Below are 21,632 nucleotides of genomic sequence, written 5' to 3' on the forward strand. Positions count from 1 at the left end.
AATTATTACTAAGAAATGTGGAATCATTTTCAGCTGTCATCCAGAAGTCCTAGAAAGAAGAAATAAATGCTTGGAGTTTGTGGTAAAGAACTAAATTGTGGGGCACCAAGACAACAAAATACACCAGTTTGGGGGTTTTATTGTTGTTTGTTTTCTTGAGCTGAAGCTCTGAGATACAAGCAAAACAACAGACTTATGGAAAGGATAGGAAACTGAAGTGTGGAACCTGAGGCCCCAGTGTGATGATGGCCTTGTTTACACAGCATCTCCACAGTGCTGCCCTAGGGAAGGGATCTAGGAAAGCAAGAGCACCAACATGGTGATTTTAAGCACATTTCAGGTACCACAAACATTCCAGCCACTCTCCTGGGAAAAGCAGCTTGTTCTAAATGGTTTTCATGTCCACCCTGGAGAGCCCATCTACTCGCTCCATAAAGACTCCTCTTTCACCTCAAGCCATGGAGGCCTAGAACCAGCTCATGACTTTTAGAAGGAAGTATAACCGCATGAAAAGCAATGTTTTTTAAGTGACCAGTGCTCCTCCCCTCTCTGCCCCCAGAGCTCGTGTTTAACATAGCAAGTGTACTTTTGCGAATGCTCTGCATGTTCTAATTTGAGTGGTGGGGGAAGGAAATAGCTCTTCTGAACACCAACTTGACCCTGTTTAATCACAGCAGTCGAGAACCAATACCCCACCCTCCCCCCTCCCTTCCGCTACCCCTTTTGGACTGTCTAAAATGCCCTTGCTAGCTACAGTGTTTGCACAGTTCCTTGTTACTCAGCTGCGTCGGCTGGGAGACTGTGTGTTTTGGTGTTGTTCGCGTGTGCAATCTCGTGCTGCTTCCTGAACGCATGTGTCCCTTCCTTCACAGCCTACTCGACACCCAGCACCTCCCCCGCAAACCGATTCGTCAGTGTTGGACCACGGGATCCAAGCTTTGTAAATATCCCTCAACAGACACAGGTGGGCCGCTCTCATCTTTTCTGTATGTGATGCAGCTTGTATTATTCATCAGGTGCATTTTGTTAACTGGTCTCCGGGCACAACAGGCCGCATGGCCCAGCCCCTCTTTCCTCTTTTCCTCCTGACACTGGTCCCCCCACTCCTCCACACTCCCCCCCCCCCCTTCCTTCAGCCACATTTCCCTGTGTTCTCAAAGAAGCAGCAAACACACCATCCGGTGTTGCTTGTGGTATTGAGAGGACAGTGCATGCTGGGAGGGAGGTCAGCCACTCCTCTGTATTCATTATAGTTCCCCAGGAACCTGGCACGCTTTCTAAAAGGAAGAGGGGGAGGAGGTTTTTGAACCCTATTGAGTTACTGTGAGGTTCCAGAAATAGGAGACATTTCCACGGGTGACTGCTGGCTCCTGAAGAACATGAAGAGGGTGGGCAAGGAGTGAATAGAATGCCATATTTGAGAGAGGTGTGCAGAATGGCCACACTGGATAAATATGCTTGGGGCTAGTTCAAGGAGAAAAGATGTTGCTTAAGGGGAAAAAGTTTTGGAGTGGCTGCTGTGAATTGAAAAGCAACAAGCCTTTGGATTCCCAGGTATATGTGTAGAAGAATTCTCAGAATGCAGTTAGGTTCAAGTTTTGATTTAAACATAAATATTATTCTCTGTGGGGTTGGAAGCATGGCTCAGTTGGTACTGCACTAGCCAGTGAGCAAAAGCAGTGGCAGGTATAGAGTTCGAGTCCTGGTCTCCAATCTAAAAAGAGAAATCTACTGTCTGATTTTCTAATTAGAATATGATTGTATGTTATCCTAATTGATAACAAAGGAAAGAATTTTCTCCATCAGGTTCTTAGCATGGTGTTTGACCAATTATTGCGTGATCTGGGGCCTATATCTGGGTGTGTCATCCCCAGACGCCAAATTGGTATTTTGTTCATCTATTTGTGAGGATGTGATCAGGTGGCTAGTGGCCATGACAGGCTTGCCTGCCTGGGTTCAAGTGCTCGCTCTTCCCAGGGCTTTGGTTACAGCTCTGTGGCCAGCACAGGCTCACCCACACTGGCTGGGAAGACTCCTTTCACCAGAGCTGGGTCACAGGAGTCCAATACCCATGGAGCAGAGAGGGCCGAGGACACAGGGAAGGCTGCCTCTTGGATTTCTTGTTTCTGTTGTTTCTTCTAGAACTGGCTTGTACATAGTGTCCAGGATTAAAATCTGCTCTTTAGTTCCTCCCATAAACATCCAGTCATTTGCTTATTTTTTTCCAATACTGTCAAAAGATTCAGATATTTTCCTGGTGAGTTTGAAATTGCATCATCACCTTAAAACCATCTATGTTTAAAACAGACCAAAAGTTTAATATTTTACTTTGTTCTTTCTATCCTCAAGTTCAATAAGAAAGGACAATTGGGGCTGGTGGCTCTTTATTGGGGTGGTTGCTTTATTTTCCCAAAGCTCAAGTTACTTTACTAAAAACCTTAAAAAAGAAAAAGAAAAAGAACCTCTGAAATGACCTGTTTGTACTTCACAGAATATTTTTATATAAACTGTGATTCAGAACATTGAAATTGTACCCTGTGTTCCATTCAGCTCATTTCCTCTGCAATCGAAACATGTTATATTCCAATATCTCTTTGTCTCACAAATGCCTTATTTAACCCAGGAACTCAGTCTTCATGAGGCTGACCACAAAAATCCAATTCTTAAAAATCCAAATTTTCCACGCATCTGGATGGATGATGTCATGTAAACCCAGTATTGGCATCTGGAACTAAAGTTTCTTGGTTTGCATTAAATATTTGGCATCACAGAGACAACAGCTTACATGTTTCTTTATTTAAAAAAAAAATCCAGTGACACCTGCCACATTTGGCTTGAAGAAAGCTATTCCTAATTGTCATAAGAGAAACTTTGCTAATGGAGTTGTCTTTTGTACATACATATTGTCATTTGTTCATATATTTGTTCATACAAGAAAGCTATTCCTAATTGTCATACGAGAAACTTTGCTAATAGAGTTGTCATTTGTTCATATATATGAATATGCGTACATGTTCACATGCCTGGAGCTAAAAATTGTGCACTCTAAATATTTCAATGTGTATGTGTTAACTAATTTTATAAAAAGAAACTTCTTTATCAAACTGTTTAAAGTGTTAGATGTATGTAGATAGAAATAATAAGTATCACTAGACCTAAATAGAAGCTCCCTTTCAGGAAGACATTAGCCTAAAAGATGAAAAATTTTGGCAAGAAAACGTAATTGAAAAATAGTCTTCAGATTAATGATTGCATTTTTCTCTATGTTGATATAATTGTTACAAAGCCAGAAATATGTTATTCACTGAAATATAGAAAAAGGTGTTTTTTTTTTTCTGGGAAAGAGGAACTTTGCTTTCTCCCCCTGGTAAACTAAAACTTGGAGAGTCACCTAGGCAGATACTTGAACTTTCTCAGTGCAAAATAAATGCAAGATAAAAATCTTTCTCTCAAAGACATATTCCCAATGGAAATGTCTCAAAATACCCAAAACATCATCCTACAGAAGATAGATTAGAGGTAATATGTTTGTTTTTTCCCTAGAGGGTATAAATCAAATTTATATGTATGCATACAAGTATATACATACATATAAATGCATATTATATATATGTGTGTGTGTGTGTGTATGTGTATGTAGGTTTGTTTGTTTTTGTCAGTCATAGGGCTTGAACTCTGGGCCTGGGTGCTGTCCCTGAGCTCTTCAGCTCAAGGCTAGTGCTCTACTGCTTGAGCCACAGAACCACTTATTGTTCTCTGGTGGTTAATTGGAGATAAGAGTCTCATGGATGTTTCCTGCCAGGGCTGGATTTGAACTGCGATCCTCAGATCTCAGCCTCCTGAGTAGGGTTAAAGGCACAAGCTACCAGCATATGTAGTTTTAACTTACAGAAAGAGCTTCCTGGGGCTGGGAATGTGGCTTAGTGGTAGAGTGATTGCCTAGCGTGCATGAAGCCCTTGGTTTGATTCCTCAGTACCACTTAAACAGAAAAGGCCAGAAGTGGTCCTGTGGCTCAAGTGGTAGAGTACTAGCATTGAGCAAAAGAAGCTCAGGGACAGTGCCCAGGCCCAGAGTTCAAGCCCTATGACTGACAAAAACAAACCTACATACACATATACACACATGTATATAAATAAAATATATGCATTTATATGTATGTATATACTTGTTCAGGCTCCAAGACTGGCAAGAAAAAAAAAAGCTTCCTGAAGAAAAATGAGTTACTCAATTGTACTCTGCCTCCACTTATTTATTGAGCATTTCCTACATGCTAAGTACTTTAAGACATTAACCAGCTAATCTTTATAACTATCCAATAGAGGAGATATGATTGTCTCCATTTTACAGATGTGAGAACCAAGACCAAAAGACATGGTTGATTTTTCCCAAGGACATCAGACTGTAAGGAGTGGAACAAAAATAAATACTGAGTTCTCTGTGACAGCAAAGCCTATGCTCTCTAAGTATACTACTCCCTGGAGATATCTACAGACTGACAATTCTCAAGAATACCACTAGCATCATCCTGCTTTTATATCTGAGATCTTATCAGTATGTATCCAAAAGAACTGATAGTAAGGTCCGGAAGGATATTTGTACAACCCAAGTGTCCATCAGGACATAGATTTGTGTATAACGGAATAGCTTTCCTCTTTAGGAAGGAAGAGAATTCTGACCCGTGCCTTGGCACAGATGAATCTTGATAACATTATGGTATGTTCAGTAAGTCAGTCACAGAAAGATAAATATTATCCCCAAACCACCAAGTTGATAGAAACAAGACATAGAGGTGTGGTTCAAGAGGTAGAGCACCAAACTTGAGCAAACATAAATAAATAAACAAGAATATGAAGCTCTGAGTTCAAGTCCAGCATTGGTGCGCACACACACACACACACATACACACACACACACAAAATAGAAATAGAAGGTACTATGGCAGTTTCCAATTATCAGGAGAAGGGTAGGATGTGGAGTTGAAGTTTTGTATGATGAAAATGTTTTTGAGATGATGGTAATGGTGGCCACATCACAGTGAGTGTGTCTGGTGCCATTGGACTGTGCATTTAAAACATAGTTCCAATGACCAATCCATGCATCTCACCACCATTCAGAAAGTGTCATCATTAGAGCGATTAAAGGCTCTTTCCCCTCTTAGGAGTATAAACTACCAAATTGTCATGCCGGCACAGAGTAGGTACTCTGCATACAGGGAGTGAATCTAACTCAAAAAAAAAGTTTTGAAATGATGGCATTTTCTTATTACAGTCCTGAAACATGTTAACTATGGAAAATACAGATGAGAAAAATAATAAAAGTCACCCGTAGTCCTACTACTAACATTTCCTTATAAATCCATCCCAACTGTTTCTACACATACAAATAAATCGCAAAATGAGATCATATTATACACAGTTTGGTAACCTGCTGTTTCTTCGCCTTACCAATACATTATGGCTTTCTTTCCATGTAAATTGGGAAAGCTAAATATTGGCTTTTATTGCACCTATTCATCATCTGTAATGGTTGATAGGGAGAGAGCACATGGATAACTGAAAGCCATTTCTCCTTCCTTCCCTTCCAGTCTGGTTTTCTTTTCTCTCCAGAGACTTTTTCCTTTTGCTGAGGCAAGCTTGCATCCTCCTTAGCTTCTTTGTGAACTACTTTCCTCTATCCCACCTTTCAGTTGCACATGGGAAGTTTCATCCTTCTTTGGGGCTGTGGTTAAACATGCCTGCAAGTTACCTGTCCTTTTCTTCTGCCTCCAACCTCTGCTACTTCTCTTTGTCCCCTCCGGTTTGCAGCCTCTTCTCCTCCACCCGAGGAGCAGCCAGCCACCTGTGAACAACCACCTGTCCATAGAAACCAGCACTCACTCCACCCTGCCGCTCTTATTTTTCAATAATATCCCAGGATAGTCAAAATTAACATATAGAAAAATATCTGAGCATGGTGTATTTACATCACTTGGGACACTGTTACCATTGTCTCAAACAGCAGAATGCCATTGACCGTTTCTGTTTCATCCCATAATTTAATCTGATTTCTGGAAACAAGAGCCATTAAGAAAAGGAGTTTGCTTAAAGGTGGGGGAAATAATGTGAATCCTTTCATCATCAGGTAGTAAATAGAAATATGAGTCCTGACATGGGAGGACTGAACAAGGAACTGATTTTGATTCAGGCACCAGTCTAATCAGAATGTTCAAATAAAAATGCTTAACCTGCGGAACTCCAATGAAGACTAATTCTTTATAATGAAAAATGAGTGCAAACAATATTTAAAACAGGCATTTCCTCCCTACCACCCAAATCTATCATTGTTCGCATGAACAGGATCATGGTGTCTAAAATGCTGTTTAAAATGAAATTACCATTTGGGCTATTAGAAGACTCGCTTGGCATGCCATGGGCCTGATTTGCTGACAAAAAGGCACAGGTGCTGTAACCTTTGCTTAATAAATCATTTAGCTGCCTGACTCGCTTGCCTCATGAACTGTACCAACGTACGCATAATTCTCACAGGTCCCTGTGCTAGGAACCAGAGCTGATCTGAAGAGAACCCCTTACTGCTAAGTTACAAGCGTGTTACCCATTTGCTGGCCGACTGTCCATGACACCACCAGGTCACCCTGAAGGGGGCTACACCAGGGCAGTAGGGTGGTGGACACATAGGGAAAGAGAATGTTTCCATCTGTTGTCATTCCAGATGCTTGATTCTGGAAGCCCTGCAAGAGAAATGAAAGCTTAGGCAATCTGGAAAATTCTCCATGCATTCTTTTCTCCCATTACTTAATGTTGCTGTTTTGATTTCTTACCAAATGAGAGAACACACACACTTTTCAAATTGTGTTGATTCTAGAGGAAGATATACAAAGATATAACATAAAGGAAACAAAAGATAGAAGAAAGAAAGAAACACTAGTAATGGCAAGAGTATTGTAGTACCTTGTGATACCAGAAATATAAGGCTTTGCCCAAGAGATCAAGACCTGAGTGGGGTGTAAGAACTTCTCAAACAGTGGAAGAGGCAAAAAAGGCTGGTGAGGCGATTTGTTCTCATTTCACTTTGGTCTGATGGCATGGTTCTTGTACATTACTCCCTTTTTCCCTCTACTATAAATTTCTTGCCAGTCAGATGGTAGCTCAAGTGAGCCCATCCAAAGAAGACAAAATGTTTAAGTCCGTCTTCCCTGGAGCAAACCTTTGCTAGTGCAGGTATCAGCCAGGAGTCCCCAGTAAATGTCCCCCAGCTGGTGTGGCATCCACATCCATCGCACAAAATTCATTTGCCGCCCTATCTCCATTAGCTAAGCCTCCTACAGACTGCCCGCCCTGACACAAGCTTCTTTGCCCTAAAAAGAGACACCACAGAGTGGTTCAAGGGTCTGCTGGGGAGTTACAGAGGCAAGGCACTTGGATTTCCTTAGAAGGGAATGAAAGTCTTTCTGCTCCTCAATCTTCACCTTCTGCTGAAAGTAGATTTTGAGCATTTCAATCACAAGCCTACATAATGGAGCTTTTAAGACTATAGAGGAATGACAGATAAAATCCCATTTGCTAGCCAGGCCTATTGATCCATGCCTATAATCCCAACCCTCAGGAGGCAGAGGTGAAAGATCACAAGTTCAAGGCTAGCTTGGTTCCATAGTAAGACCCTGCCCTGTGCCCTCCTCATCCAAGCAAAAAAAAAAAAAATTAGAAAGCAGAAGTGAGGATGGTAAGGAAGGATGGAAGAAAGACAGAGAGAGAGAGAGAGAGAGAGAGAGAGAGAGAGAGAGAATCCATTTGCCTCTGCTTTGAGAAAAGTTAAGGTTTCTAGGTCAAGTTGATGTCCTATGTTAAGCCAGCCACAGTGCCAGGCTCATGCCTGACTGCAGTCCTGAAGTGCCCTTAAAGGCTGATGCCATTGATCATGTCTTACAGAGGAAGAAACTCATTTGGTCCTTGGAGGAGCAAAATTGTCTGAAGGTAATTGAGATAGCCTTGACTTAAACCAATCTCCAGAACTTTTATCTCTCCCAAATAACTTTGCTTCCCTAATTATTTGCAGTAAATGCTTCCTTTAAGATGGTCTTCAAGTGACTAGCACCCTTGCATCAAGCCATCAGGCCCAGCACTCCCTGGCTCCAATGGGAATAGTGTTGAACTTGGTCATTCTGAAGACCTGCCCCAGCTTCCTCTTAGTCCATGTATCTGTCCAGTCAAGCTGAACTGCTTCTCTCATTCACATGTGGAAAAAGACTTTCACTAATGCTGTTAGTCTATGTGTGTGAAAATAGCAGGCCCCTGCCAGAGATCAGACAGCAGAGTAGCTACAAGCATGGCTCTTATTCATGTACAATCTTGGCTGACACTATCTTGTCCTTACAAAAGGATGTGTACGTTATTTTTCTGTCATTTTTGTTTTTCCTCCATTGGCAGTTTAATTTTTCTAGTCTGGTTTCTTTCCTTCTTTAGCTCTCGCTGTCTTTCTATAGATGATAAATGATAGAAAAACAGACATTCACACATATACAAATGTTTACATCTATATATCCTATTGTTGAGTTTTAAATTTTGCTAATATAAGAAAAATAAGTGCTTAATACCTCCTAAGTAATCAGTGAGAGTTTATCTTATTTTTATAGTGATAGTTATTTTCTGAATTACAAAGTGGTTTCTCATTTGATCTTAAGAGCAGAACTTTGAAGCAGGTAGAATCATTATAGTTGGCCCTACTGTACCATTTATTATTAAAATCAAGCTTTAAAGAGATGTGACTTCTAAGTTGGGAGCTGATGGCTAACACCTGTATTCTTAGCTACCCAAGAGGCTGAGATCTGAGGCTTACGGTTCAGAGCCAGCCCAGGCAGGAAAGTCTGTGAGACTCTTATCGCCAATAAACCACCAGAAAACCAGAAGTAGTGCTGTGGCTCAGAATAATGGAGTACTAGCCTTGACTGAAAAATTTCTCAGGCCCTGAGTTCAAGCCCCATGACCAATAAGAGAGAGGCAGGGGGAGAGAGAGAGGACTCCTGAGGACCATGTAGCTCCCCAAGGAAGATGTAACTTCCTTGGAGGCAGGGAGTGGGGGATATTTGAGCAGAAAGAATTGGCAAGAAGTGAATGTAGCTCCCAGAACCTAATAGGAAAGTGGGGCCTAAATGGAGTTGGAGCTTGGTCATTTCTTCTCTTGGGTCCTCAGCTTCCAGGAGCAGGTGTTGAGTAAGCAACATTTGGCAGAGATGAGTTCTCACGCAGTCTGCTTCCCCTCCCTCCCTCTCTACTGTGGGCAGGAGTGAATCCTCCCCACCTCCCATCTCCCACACCAACCTGTAAGCACTTGACACATTCCCCTCACATACGCTCAGTGGCTGACTCACTGACAGGCTATGAGACACTCTTAAAATAAATCCTTCAATAAACAGAACCTTTGCTGTTCATGTGTTAATTTGGTAGCATATTCTAGATATGCTAGCTGAGCACCTTACCACTGAGCTAAACCGAAGCTCCTTTCATTCTGTTCTTACACTTGGGCAATGCTATCAACTTTGAACGTATGTTTTAGTTTGGGGTCTTGCCTTGATCCAAAAAGATTTGGGAAGCCAGCTGTGGCTGTAAACTCCAGTAATCCTAGCACTGGGGAAATGGAAGCAAGAGGATGGTGAGTTGGAAATCGGACTATGAGACATAGTGAGAATCTGTCCAAAGAGGAAGAGAAGGAAGGGGGAAGGAGGTGAGAGAGAGGGGGGAGAAAGTGGAGGGAGAAGAAGGGAAGAGCAGAAAATTTAAGGATGCTTCTTAGTGGATGATTGTTGTAAGAATTAAAATACCTACCATGGGATGTGGCACATAATAGATGGTAAGTAAATTGTGTGTGTGTGTGTGTGAGTGTGTGTGTGTGTGTGTGTGTCATCATCTTCTCAGCCTCTGTCTGAGGTCAGGGATGTGCAGCCAGGTCACCCTTTCCCAAGTAAACATGGACTCTGAGGAGGCTAACTGAAAGGAGTGCCAATGGCTTATGCCCCGAGGGCATCTGTGAACAGTGCCTTGGAAGCATCTTGGCGCTTGCCCAGCAGCCAACAGTACTCCAAAGTTCTTTCTTTAGACGTGGAGCCAGGTGCTTCCTTTGCAGAAGAAAAGTTCCTGGCTCTGAGTACTGGAGGGAACACAGCAAAGGCAGGGTCCCCACCAGAGTATCCACATAGTCCTAGGTAGGCAAAGGCTAAGTAGAACAAGGGGCTATGGCTCCCATCCTTAGTCCAGATGAGCTGCGAGGTTAGCACAAGCCATGGTGGTAAGTGTTCCTCGCCCTCCCAGGCTGGGACAGGCTGTCTGGCTCCTGCTGCATCCAGTAGGCAATGGGAATTTAAGGTCAGCTGTCAGGACAAATAGCTTCTGACCCCTCAGCACTGATCCCTGCTGGGGGTGGGGGAGAGGGTAGCACATGGTTCTGGGCCATGGAAGGACAGTGCTACATAATGATCTGGGAAGGAACCTGTCTGTGCATCTTGATAAAGTGGGAGACATCCTGAGTTAGGAATCAAAATACCTGGATTCCTCTCCCGTCTCCCCCATTTGCCAGCTATGTGGTCTATTTCAGGAAGAAGGAAGATGCCAGCGTGTATTGAACACCTACTGTATACCTTGAAATTGCATAAAAATGTAATCTAGTTAGGAGGGGAGGGTGCTGAGCCCTCTCATTCTAAAGCCCCCATGTATTGCTTTCTCCCCTTCAAACTGAAGCTGGGTAGCAATGGAGCTAGGACAGGAGGCATTCCACTTATCTGCAGGACAAGGGACCTGTGACTGGGCAGAAGAAAAAGAAATGTTAATACTACAAGGACCCTAGAGGGGATGGGTGCATTTCCCCGCTGAGCTGTGTCTCCTCCCTCTCTACCTTTCCCACATTCATTTTGCATAAGTTGTGTCATAAATTCCCTTATTAGCCAGCAGAACAAAATTTATTTAAGAACGCCCTTAGCAGAGTCCCAGGGAGCAAGCTAAAGCTCCATCAGCAGTGGCAGTTTCTGGTTCTTAGGAGGAAATCGCCAAAGATTGCATAGAGTCTCTCTGTGTATAATTTCATATTAAAAGAAATTCAGCTTTCTGCCAGGTGATGTAAGGAAGGAAAAGATCCCATGCAAAACCAAGCTGTGAACCTGAGAGCACAGTTCTGGATGTTTATTTTGTCAGATACACTGCTGACATGATTAGTCCTAATGGGGTGGTGATCCTCATTGAATTGCAGATCTCTGTGAGTGACTGAAACTCCACTGGGACCTAAATAGGTGGTGCATACCATATTACTTAGGCTGCATCCTTTAGCTGAGCTGAAGGCTTCTTTTTTCCTCTGTCCTTTCTCAATGCACACATGTGAAAAGACACAGCCCAGCTTCCAGGTATGTCTCAGCCCTCTTTATGTTCTAGGACTAGGCTGGCACACCTTCACTGACCTCATCTCCTTTGCCCTGTGACCTAAGTGCTCCCCACCCCCATCCTTTCTATGGCAGATGATGGCAGATCAGATTAGTCTGCCTCAGACCCAAATCAATGTATTGACTCTGTCAGAGTGGCTGGTACAGTAATGGTTACAAGAGAAGAATGCAAAGTAAGAATGGGTCCACATCAAAAATGAAAAAGATGTTTTGTTCGTCTGTGGCTCCATTCTCCCATCCCCCATTTTTTGCCTCATAGATTTTTATGTGTTTACACAGCAGAGAACACTTTACTTAAGTTAATCAGCCTTCTAGTATGACAGTTAGAGCGCTACATGACAGGAGGAGTATTATGGGAAACATTGATCTCACTCAAATGGTGTGGACCTGAACAAGTTTGGTATTCCTTTCCTTATCTTGCTGCTTTGGGGTCCCTTCAAATCACATTTCCCTGATTGACAACACAGAGTGCCGCTCATCAATAATATTGATTTTCTGAAAAGGGACAGGACCATTTTTCAATAGGAGATGGATGAATTGTGATGCTAGCAAAGAGAACATTTCAGAAGTCTTTGAGTCTTGAAACCGAAACTGGGAGCTAAGGCATTTTTTTCCTCCCAAACATCAACCTAATTTGTACCTCCCAGAGAAAATGACATTAGAAGAAACTTCCTTCATAGGCAACATAGATCTACTGGAGGCCAGCAATGAACCTGAGGGTATAATCCCTATTTTTAAAAGGTCATGTGCTAATTGTGTGTGTGCCTGTGTCTATGTGTCTGTGTCTGTGTCTATGTGTGTGTGAGATAGAGAGAGGGAAAGCGAGAGGGAGAGAGAGAGAGATTTGGGGTGAAGTGCGTATCTTTGAACGACATTTCATTAAAGTTCAACTTTCATGGCTTATATCTGAGACCCTAACATAAATCCTGTGTGAACAGACAAAACTGAGTGGGTGTCATTTGTGACCTGGAAATAAAAGGTCAACCATTGAATTTATAGCTTTTTTAGTGAAAAGCACATAAAGATTCCTGCCAACTGGAGTCCATCCATATTTTAATGTTTCCTAGTTAAGATTATGAAATCAAGGGATTAGAATCCTGCTGTTCAGTGAAGGTCAAGAATTAAATGTGATGGGCTAAGTGTCATTCCCATGGGGTAGAAGTTCATATTTCAGAAACCATTGCTACCTCTGGCAGGCAAGAAATGAATTGACTGTGGTCATTAAACAAGGTATGGTGAATCCCACCCTCGTTACTAAATTTAATGATGATTATGACACTGACCAGCTATAGAATGAAATGACTCTGCTGTACTCCTGTAGTGTCCCCAAACAGCAGTAGTGAATTGATTGCTTTCAAATAATTCTCCTATACAATCAAGAACAAGTCAAGATGATCATGGATGAAGGCCTCCTTTTGGAAAACAAGCTAGGACCCAGTTAAAGATGAGTGATAACCTTGATCGATCATTCCTCTAAGATGTAGAGTTGGTGGCACTATAAACTTACTGAGTATGGCTCACCAGCCCAAATATTTATAAGTGCAGAGTTTAAAACATGTATTCATCTTTCAGATTCTTATACTTCATATTACTTCCTCTTTTTTTAACCTCCTTTTTTAGAAAAACCACTTTTTCCAGGTACATGCGGGGTGGGGAGACTGAACTCGTGATCTTGTAGTTGGCTTTTTTTAAGGGCTGAGCAGTGACTGTACCACTTGAATCACACCTCCACTCTAGCTTTTTGTTAGTTAGTTGCCAGTTAGAGTCTCATGAGCTTCTGTCTGTGCTGGCTTTGGACCACAATCCTCAGATCTCAGCCTCCTGAATAGCTAGAGTTACAAGTGCAACCACCAGCGCCCTGCTGTACTTTGGATTTTTCTGAGGAGGTAAAAAGCATTTTCAAATACATGTTCCCTGAACCAGTACTTTTTGAAGTTACTAGAAATACTGAGCACTGAGGCTGACTGTTTCCTTAAGGATCATCTAATGTGGATTCTGTCATTGTCTCAGATACAACTTTAATTGCATCTTGGAATAAAGCACACATCACTTTAATAAAGTAGCATTTCCAAATAAGAAGACCAAAGTCCAGGGAGGCAAAAATAACTCCCAAGGTCACATACTAGTGAGAGGAAAAGCAGGACTGGGAGGCAAAGGCCTGACACCAGGGAGAGAAGGGACTGGGGCTTTAGTACGTACGTGGCTTCTGGAAACTGGTGCATGGTTTTCTATCTCTGCTCCTGGATAGTACTTTGCCACACCGTTTTCTCACTTCTATCCTTCACAATGCAAACGAAGGTTAAAAATTCCCATCAACCCTCACCGGCGAACACTTTCAAGTTCTTCCGTGTGACGCCAAGAGTAGGGAGGACCTTTGATTTAAAGTTCAACATTTACATTTGTAATTTTGGCTAATTTCTGTGCTTGCATTAATTAAATTGAAATTGTTTAATTAGAATAAATACTAAAATTGATCATTAGGATTCACTTAACCTGATAGGCTTTGTGCGCCTTTCTAGACAAATATTATGAAGTATCATGATCATAGAACAGTGAGAGATCTAATTTGACTTCCTACAATGATTTTAGTATCCGGCAGTTGAAGTCTCTGGAATCTGGATGTTGCTGAATATATTGTCCTTTCATCCCTTGTTCCATCATCACCATCTAGCCAGAGCCATACTGTATCTTTTAGATGGCCTTCTCCCAAATGTTTTCCTTCATCAAAGGGGAAAGATGTCCCAAATTCTACTCAAACTACTCTCCAAATAAAATCATAGGTTTTCCTTTCCCACACCCCAGTATCTTCCAGGAAGCCCATTCCTCAGCTCATCCCCTGATCTCTGCATCACTCTGACCTTGTGAACCAAGAGCTGCTGGATGGAAGTCCTTATGGAATTCACTAGTACTCCTCAGTCCTGGGGTCATGCCTGACAGATCTGAACTGTCCCCTCCACCATTTCCTGCCTGCTTGCTATAAGTGGGAACCAGGTACAGTCTTAAACCCCATAGTAAGATGAGAATCCAGTCCTTGAATAATGAGAGCTGAGGTACTGAGAGAGATGATACACTGCCAAGTGCCTATTTGCTTCCAAGAAAGAGCTTGCTCTCTTCCTCTCCTTCATAAAAGCTCCATCCACCATGTGTGTTTGCATATTTGGTGTCCTCCTTTGCTTACTAAAATGACAACTAGGAGCTGCTAACTCATATCAGTAATCCTAACTACCCAAGAGGCTGAGATCCAGAGCAGCCTGGTTCAAGGACAGCCCTGCCAGCATATTCCCAGACTAGAGACATGGCTCAAGTGATAACGCATCAGCCAAGCAAGTACAGGCGCTAGTACTAGAGAAAGGCATAAATAAGTAAATAAACAAATAATAGGATAATTATATAACATTAAACATCAATTTCCCGATTCACATATTAAAAACTGAAACATTTTGAACTGTCAACTATGAAATTATTTTAATTTAATTAGGATCCACGTGAATAAATTTTAAAACCCTCAGAAAACTCTACAAGTTATTTTGAGTTTCACACACCTCTTATCATCATTTTGCCAGAGTTGTATTAGGAACAAGTAGAATTAGCAGTTGTGTTGGACTTCCTATAGCAACACTTAATGGCAGAAATCCAAAGGGGTCCTGGAGAATGAACCAAAATTACAGCAGTGTTTATGAAACAGAAAGAAGAGAAACAAGCAACAACAAACAGCCAAAAGAAAAAACAAACACATAATTCTCAGTAATTGGAGGTTGACCAATGAGACTTTCATACGCAAATGATGATCTTTTTGCAGATTGGTCAACCTGTCCCAATTTCCCCCAATCACCGTAGGTGAACTGCTGCCCAAAAAGAAGTGGGTTTCACTACCCATTTCTGTACTGCATCAGCTAAGTGGATTCTACCTATGTCTGTGTCCTTACTGTGTAGAGGAAACTTGTAAATTTCATACAAAGGGTTTGATTTACATATAGAATTTGCATCTAATACATTTTTAGAAAAACCTGGATGTTTTTCAGCATTGAACTAGGCTGAATTCAGACCACTGAGAATAAAGATAAAAATCCCAATACAGAGCCAGTGCACTTGGGCTATTATTGTGCTAATCCAAGAAAAGACCATGAGCTAGCATATAAAGATGAGATTTCTCTCAACCCCAAGGCAGAAGGGAATCTCCCCTCCCCACCCCCCACTCCAAAAGCAAAAGCTGAGGCTTTGGCCTTCTAAAACTGTGATTATAGTCCAGTCAGGAGACAAAACGTATAGTGTTTCATTTCATCCACACAACTACTGTGCTAGGAAGGTGGCCTTAATCCCTTTTCCAATGGTGCAGCTGAAATCCAGATTCACCATGGATTCCATGCTCACCTGTCCTTGGCTGGGTAGTTTCTTCTTTGAACCCCACAGCAGTGCTTATCCGTGAGCCACTTATCTGACTCTGATCACTGTGGGGAAGGGGTGATACTATTAAACCTGGGGATCTAAGCTACAGCTTGGCTGGGTATGCATGATGCATTCAGGGCAGATCTGCCTCAGTATACAGAGATGCTAGGATACCTCTCTGGCACTTCCCTGAGGGAACATCCACTGTTAGCACCACTGCCAGATCACTGCTGTGCTTCTGTATTTCTAGATAAACAGAGATAGCAGTTGTGAAGCAGTGTCTCTGGTCCTTTGCTTGCTGCCTTTCCACTGCCATCTGTAGACATGGCTGCCTTCTCTGAACTCCTGGACCTTTGCTTAGCAATAAATTTGCATTCAGGCCCCAAAGCAGCCAGAAAGTCAGCTCTCTCCAGCCAGCTGCTCTAGGAGCTTCTTAGAATCACAACTTAGTCTTTTTCTGGCTCTAAACCAAACCAACCATTTCTTCAGCTTGGGTGCACACTTATAAGCTGAAAAATCCTTGAGACCTTTTTGACCTGAAAAGCCTGTTAGGGTTTGTTGTTGTTTGTTTTTGTTCTGTGCTCGTAATGGAGATGGAACTCATGTCCTGGGCACTATCTCTTAGCTTTTTTTCTCAAAGCTGGTGCTCTATACTTAAGCCACAGTTCCACTCCAGGTTTTTGGTGGTTATTTAGAGATAACAGGACTTTCCTGCCCAGTCTAGCTTTGAACCACGATCCTCAGATCTCAGCTTCCTGAAATAGCTGAGATGACAGGCATGAGCCACCAGCTAGCCTATTAGAGCTTTTGTTTGTTTACTTGAAATTTTGGATCTCTTTGGGTCTGGGAACATTTTTATTCATAACACTTTATCTTTCATTTACAAGGCAGAGAAAAGTAGAATGTATATGTGCTGGCCACTTCCATGAAATACTGAAACTGTTGACACCGGAACTCGAAGCCATGGCTATGCAATTGTAGATAGTGCATCTAGGATCCATAACTCACCTGTTAGCTATAATGTTAACTCAAATGCCTTATAGGGAAAATTAGGAAGATCCAGTCCTGTTAGTCTTTGCCCTTCTTTCTCTGCTCTTCCTCTAAGGTAGTTCTGCAGAAACATTTATTACCACCTAGAGCTGTGTTGCTACTCAGTCTCTGAGTGGTCTGAATTGCCTGTGAAAACAGTCAGGATTCTAACTGTAAAACATTCCTTCACCAAGCCTTGGAAACTAGCATAGTAGGCCGGCAGAGTTCAGAGAGAGCACATGTAAATGAGGCTCGGTTATAAACTCCTGAGGAGTGTTTTATTTCATTTAAACCTGAACTTGAACTCATAAACGAGTTCCTGGAGAACAATACAGAAATGCTGGTATGGTCCAACAGGAAATCATATTTTAGCTCAGGCAATTCACTTCTTTAACAGGAAGAAAAATCTTAAAGTATTTTTTTACCTTCTAAAATAGTACAAGTTAGCTTGTCTGCAAGCCTTCTGTGAGTGCCAAGTCAGAATGAAACTGCAGAGAGAGGATTTAAACCCGCCTCCATTTTTGCAAAGTAAACAATAAGCTTTCCTATCCATATGGTAATTTAACAAGGGCAAAGGATCTTTACAGAGCCAATAAACATACAGCGTCATACAATCTGTGATTGGTCTTATTAAGCAATAATAAGGTAATTGCAGAGGTGCGCCACTGTAAGCTAGCACTCCATGTGTATGTTCTGAGCTGGCTCCTAAATCTTGGTTGCTGGTAGAGCACTATAAAGTGGAATTTACCAAAACCCCAAGTGAGAATGAGTTTGCTTGCATGCTTGATTTTATAAAACATCTTCAATCATCTTTGCTTGTGAGATCTCTTCCATCTCAAAAATCATTATTGAAATCATAAAAATAAATTACATTTTCTGTATTCAAATAGTATTGCCTCTCTTCAAGAAGCACATCCCTGAGATGAAAGCCAAGTCACCCTGACAATCACATACATTACCTACATGGCTAAATGACTGCAAAGGGCCCTCAAGTAGTGTCAGGGCTGGCCCATGAGAGCCTTACCTTGTACCTAACTCGTCTCCACGGAGAAGCTGCCAGCTTACCACCTCTGGACATACTTAGGGAGAATCTAATTGTTTGTCCCAATGAATATTACCTACTTGTAAGTTCCGTCTACAAACTTAAATAAATCTCATCATAAAAGGCATTTGCTGTTTCAGCATTCAATATATATGTACATATATGTGTATATACATATATGTATCTATGTATATACATGTATATATATATTTATATATTCATTTGAAACTGCAGATTCCCCACATGGGTTTGTTTTGCAAGTCACATCTTAACAAAAGCAAGTTTTGTTGCTGTCAAGCCCTAAATCCTACCACAATCTCAGGAGGAAGAAGAAAGCATTGTTCTCTGACCCCTAGTTTGGGTCTTGGGGATGTATTGAGGGAAGCTGTTCCATTTTTTAGATGACTGTTGGCTAAGATGAAACCCTGACCTCAGCCCCCCATTCAGCACCTTCCTAATGAGGCTACTTACATTTTAGGCCAATACTTCATAGACAAGTTGTACTTTTCAGTTTTTGTCCCAGTGCTGTAATAGCTGGTGTACTGAGGCCCCGTGTGCAGAGGAGTTATGTTGGCCCCCTGATGTCCCATGGAACAGGGTTTAAGTCTCTGACTTGTCTGTAGCCAAGCTTGCTTTACCCTCCATGAGGAACATGAACGGGCTCACCCCTGCCAATGTCATATCCATAGTATGTACAAGGAAAAGACAGCTCCTGCAGAGATCAAATCTAAAAGCAAGTATTCCTGAAAGGAGAAGAAAGGTATAGGAAAGGGATCTTTGTGGTATAATCAGTGAGATCTGATAAGATGCCTGTGTCCCACTACCAGTCAGTGACAAAGTTGGGGCTTGGTCCGGAGCTCCAGCCCTCTCCTAGTCCAGTGCTCAGTCACACCTCACTACACTCGCATTCTCTGTCTTCATGGATATAAAACTATGATGTTATAGTTCCCTCCACATTCTGTCTGAACTCTTTCTCTAGGCTTCATGTTTTGGCTCATTGGGAAAGCCTCTCTTCCAGCGGCCTGGCAAAGTGGTTGTGGCTGACAGCTCAGTGCCTCCTTTCCTAGTCGTTCTCCTTGCTGAGGGCAGTGGAACTCTTTCTTGGTTTAGGTAGCCTTCAGAGGGGGAAGTAGGGGCCTACCCTAATTCCTGGCTAGGAGTGAGGGGGGAGGGGGGAGGTTGGACAGGCTTGAGGTAGGAGAAGGTAGGAAATGGAGTTAGAAGGGAAGGAGAAGGTCAGGGATAGTGCACAAAGGAGGGCTAATGAAAGAGGTAAGAAGCAAAGATCTATGGGGGGGGGGGGGCTAGTGTGAGGCACCTGTTGGGATGGGGGGGGCACAGTGGGCAGATGTGTCCCCAGTAGTGAAGGGGTTCATGTTCTGGAGGGGTTAGAGTAGGGTGTAAGTTGGTTCCTGGCAAAGGCCTGGATCTTCTGACATTCTATTACAGGATTTCCTTGGGAGAAATTCTGAAATAAGTTAGTTTTCCTTTTACTGAACTTTATCTACCTGCACAGTAAAGTCTCCTGCATGGATTTGCTATAAACCTGAGCACATTTGGGAAAACCAAGAGTAAGAAAGCAAAGGGAATGGTTATTAGAATAGGGCCGCGCTCTGCTGAGCACGGCACAGACTCCACTCCCACGCCTCTTTCTCTAAACAGAAAGGTTTACCTCCCTGGGCCAACCCCAAGTGTGACTGTCTGCACTTGTTAGACAACAGGCTTTTAATTAAAATTGGAATCCGATGTGTAGAAAACATACTTTTTTTTTTTTCATTTCATAGCTCCCCAGGAAATCATATTCCCTTCCTGCCGTGCTCTCCACAACAATCTCCTGGCCCGCCCCCTCCCCCCCAAAGGGTGGGGGGCTGAGAAAGAGAAGAAAAAAAACTAGAAAAAGATTATTTTAATGTGAAAATCAAAACTTACAAAAGACCTAGGCTGCTTCTTTATTTTTGCCTTTGGGGCAGACATCAGCCACTAATAAAGCCCGCTTTGTGTCTTGAGAGTAGAGCCAACTTTTTATGGCTAATTTCCCATATGGAAAAGAGTTTTTCCCATCTCGGGACATTAAAACACATCCTTTAATGAATCTGCAACTCAATTTTTTTGTTGTTGTTTTGTTTTGTCTTACTCTCATGTGCTAAGAGGTGTGACCCCATGCCTCTTGATATATGCCTTGACTTTGATGGAGTCAAATAAATAAAGAAAAGAGAAGCCATCCTAAATACGGGGCCAGAGTTGAAAAATATAAAACCCCTCAAGGCCCAGGGCCCCTGCATTTTGTGCGACAAGCTGTCCAGTGCATTGTCTGCGCCCCGCCCATGCATCCGGCCGGTGCCAACCAGGCCCAAGGCTCGGGCGCTCCGGACGATCTCATCGGGCCCTGGTCCCCCTTCATCTGCCCGCTGCACCTCAGATCCGCGCTTCCGCGCTTCCGTGGCGCGGGTTCACTTTAATGGATAGAATCTTTTTTTTTTTTTTTCATGAAAAAGCAGGAAATAAGCTGTCTCTTTCATAAAAAGATTTACAAAATGTAATCATTGTTGAAATATTCCCTTTGAACTGCCGTGTCCACGGGGGTCTCCGGCTCCCAGAGTTGAGCTTCATTAGACGCTCCTCCTAAGCGGCTCCAGAAGGGCAGGTACGCTGGTGGGGCCCGGCTTTGATGTCTTGAATGAATGAAAGAAAAGCACAATAAAAAAGAGCTGTTGATCAAGCATAAAATACTCTTTAAGCTGACAGAATAGCAGCGTTAACACACCCTAAGCTGCTTTTAGTTTTTCCCTTTTTTTCCTCCCATTTTCCTGTGCTTTGTGTACAGTGGGGGTTTGTATTTTATAAGAAGTCTCTGATCTATGTAGTATGCCATTCGCTAACAAAAACCAAAATAGGATTGTTTCTGTCCCACTTGGTTGCCTGACGACTCCCTGCCTCCCTCCCCCCTCCCCTCCCTGTGTCCCTCACCCCCAGCCCCCAAGGAGAGCAGTTCAGCAAGACAAGGCCCCAAATGCTTTTCATGAACTTGAGCCCATTCCTTTTGTGTTGTTGGTTTCGCCACCCTGATTTCAATACTGCAATTAAAGGCAGATTTTTATTTTCTCAAGAACTTTCTCTTGCAACTGGGAAAAAGGGAACAGGCACAGCTGCTACTTTTAACTGAGAAATGTTATCATTAAATAAGAAAGAGTGTCTTGTTGAATGACTAATTTCCTAGGAAAATGGTCCTCCTGGGTATTGGTGGACCTCAAGGTCCTAGACATTGATAGGGAACCCATTTACATACTATTTTTCTGTGTGTGCCTCTAGCTATGTATTATCTCATTTAATCCTCTCAGAAATGGATCTAGATGCCTCTTTCCATTTTATGGGGTTGCAAACCTAGACTCAGAGGTACTACCTACCTTGTTTTAAGATCATCTGACCAGGACATAATCTTGCTGGTACGCCCATTACTTGTGTTCAGCATGAATGCAAGTAGGCCAGAGTGTAATTCAGATGGACAATTTTCTCAGTAGTAACCGAGACACCAGGGCAAACTGGGCAGAGTGAGGGATTCAGACTTAGGAACACAGTTCATATAATTGGATTGTGTATGCATTCAGGGGTTCAGGAGGACTGGATGGCTTATTGGGTAAAAAGATTAGTGTTTTCCTGTCTTGAGGTTTGAACCAAAACGGAGGTCTTGGCTGGAAGCAACACTGGGCGTTCTCCAGGGAGCGGTGGTTTGGACAACGGCTCTGTGCTTGTAGTAA

The 21,632-nt window shown here is 42.5% G+C and overlaps 1 protein-coding gene across 4 annotated transcripts in view; it reads left to right on the top strand.

Annotated features, from left to right (window-relative positions):
- The window catches only part of Nfia (nuclear factor I A), a 378,241-nt gene that overhangs the window by 342,106 nt on the left and 14,503 nt on the right, over window positions 1-21,632 (top strand). For 3 of the 4 annotated variants that reach the window (XM_048351438.1, XM_048351439.1, XM_048351437.1), the window contains one exon: window positions 873-964. The exons of the other annotated variant lie outside the window; for it this stretch is intronic. In XM_048351438.1, coding sequence (XP_048207395.1) covers window positions 873-964 — 92 coding nt within the window. The remainder of the gene's footprint in view (window positions 1-872; window positions 965-21,632) is intronic. 4 annotated transcript variants of the gene reach the window in all.

This window comes from Perognathus longimembris, chromosome 7 (genome assembly GCF_023159225.1).
Source record: "Perognathus longimembris pacificus isolate PPM17 chromosome 7, ASM2315922v1, whole genome shotgun sequence".
NCBI lineage: Eukaryota > Metazoa > Chordata > Mammalia > Rodentia > Heteromyidae > Perognathus > Perognathus longimembris.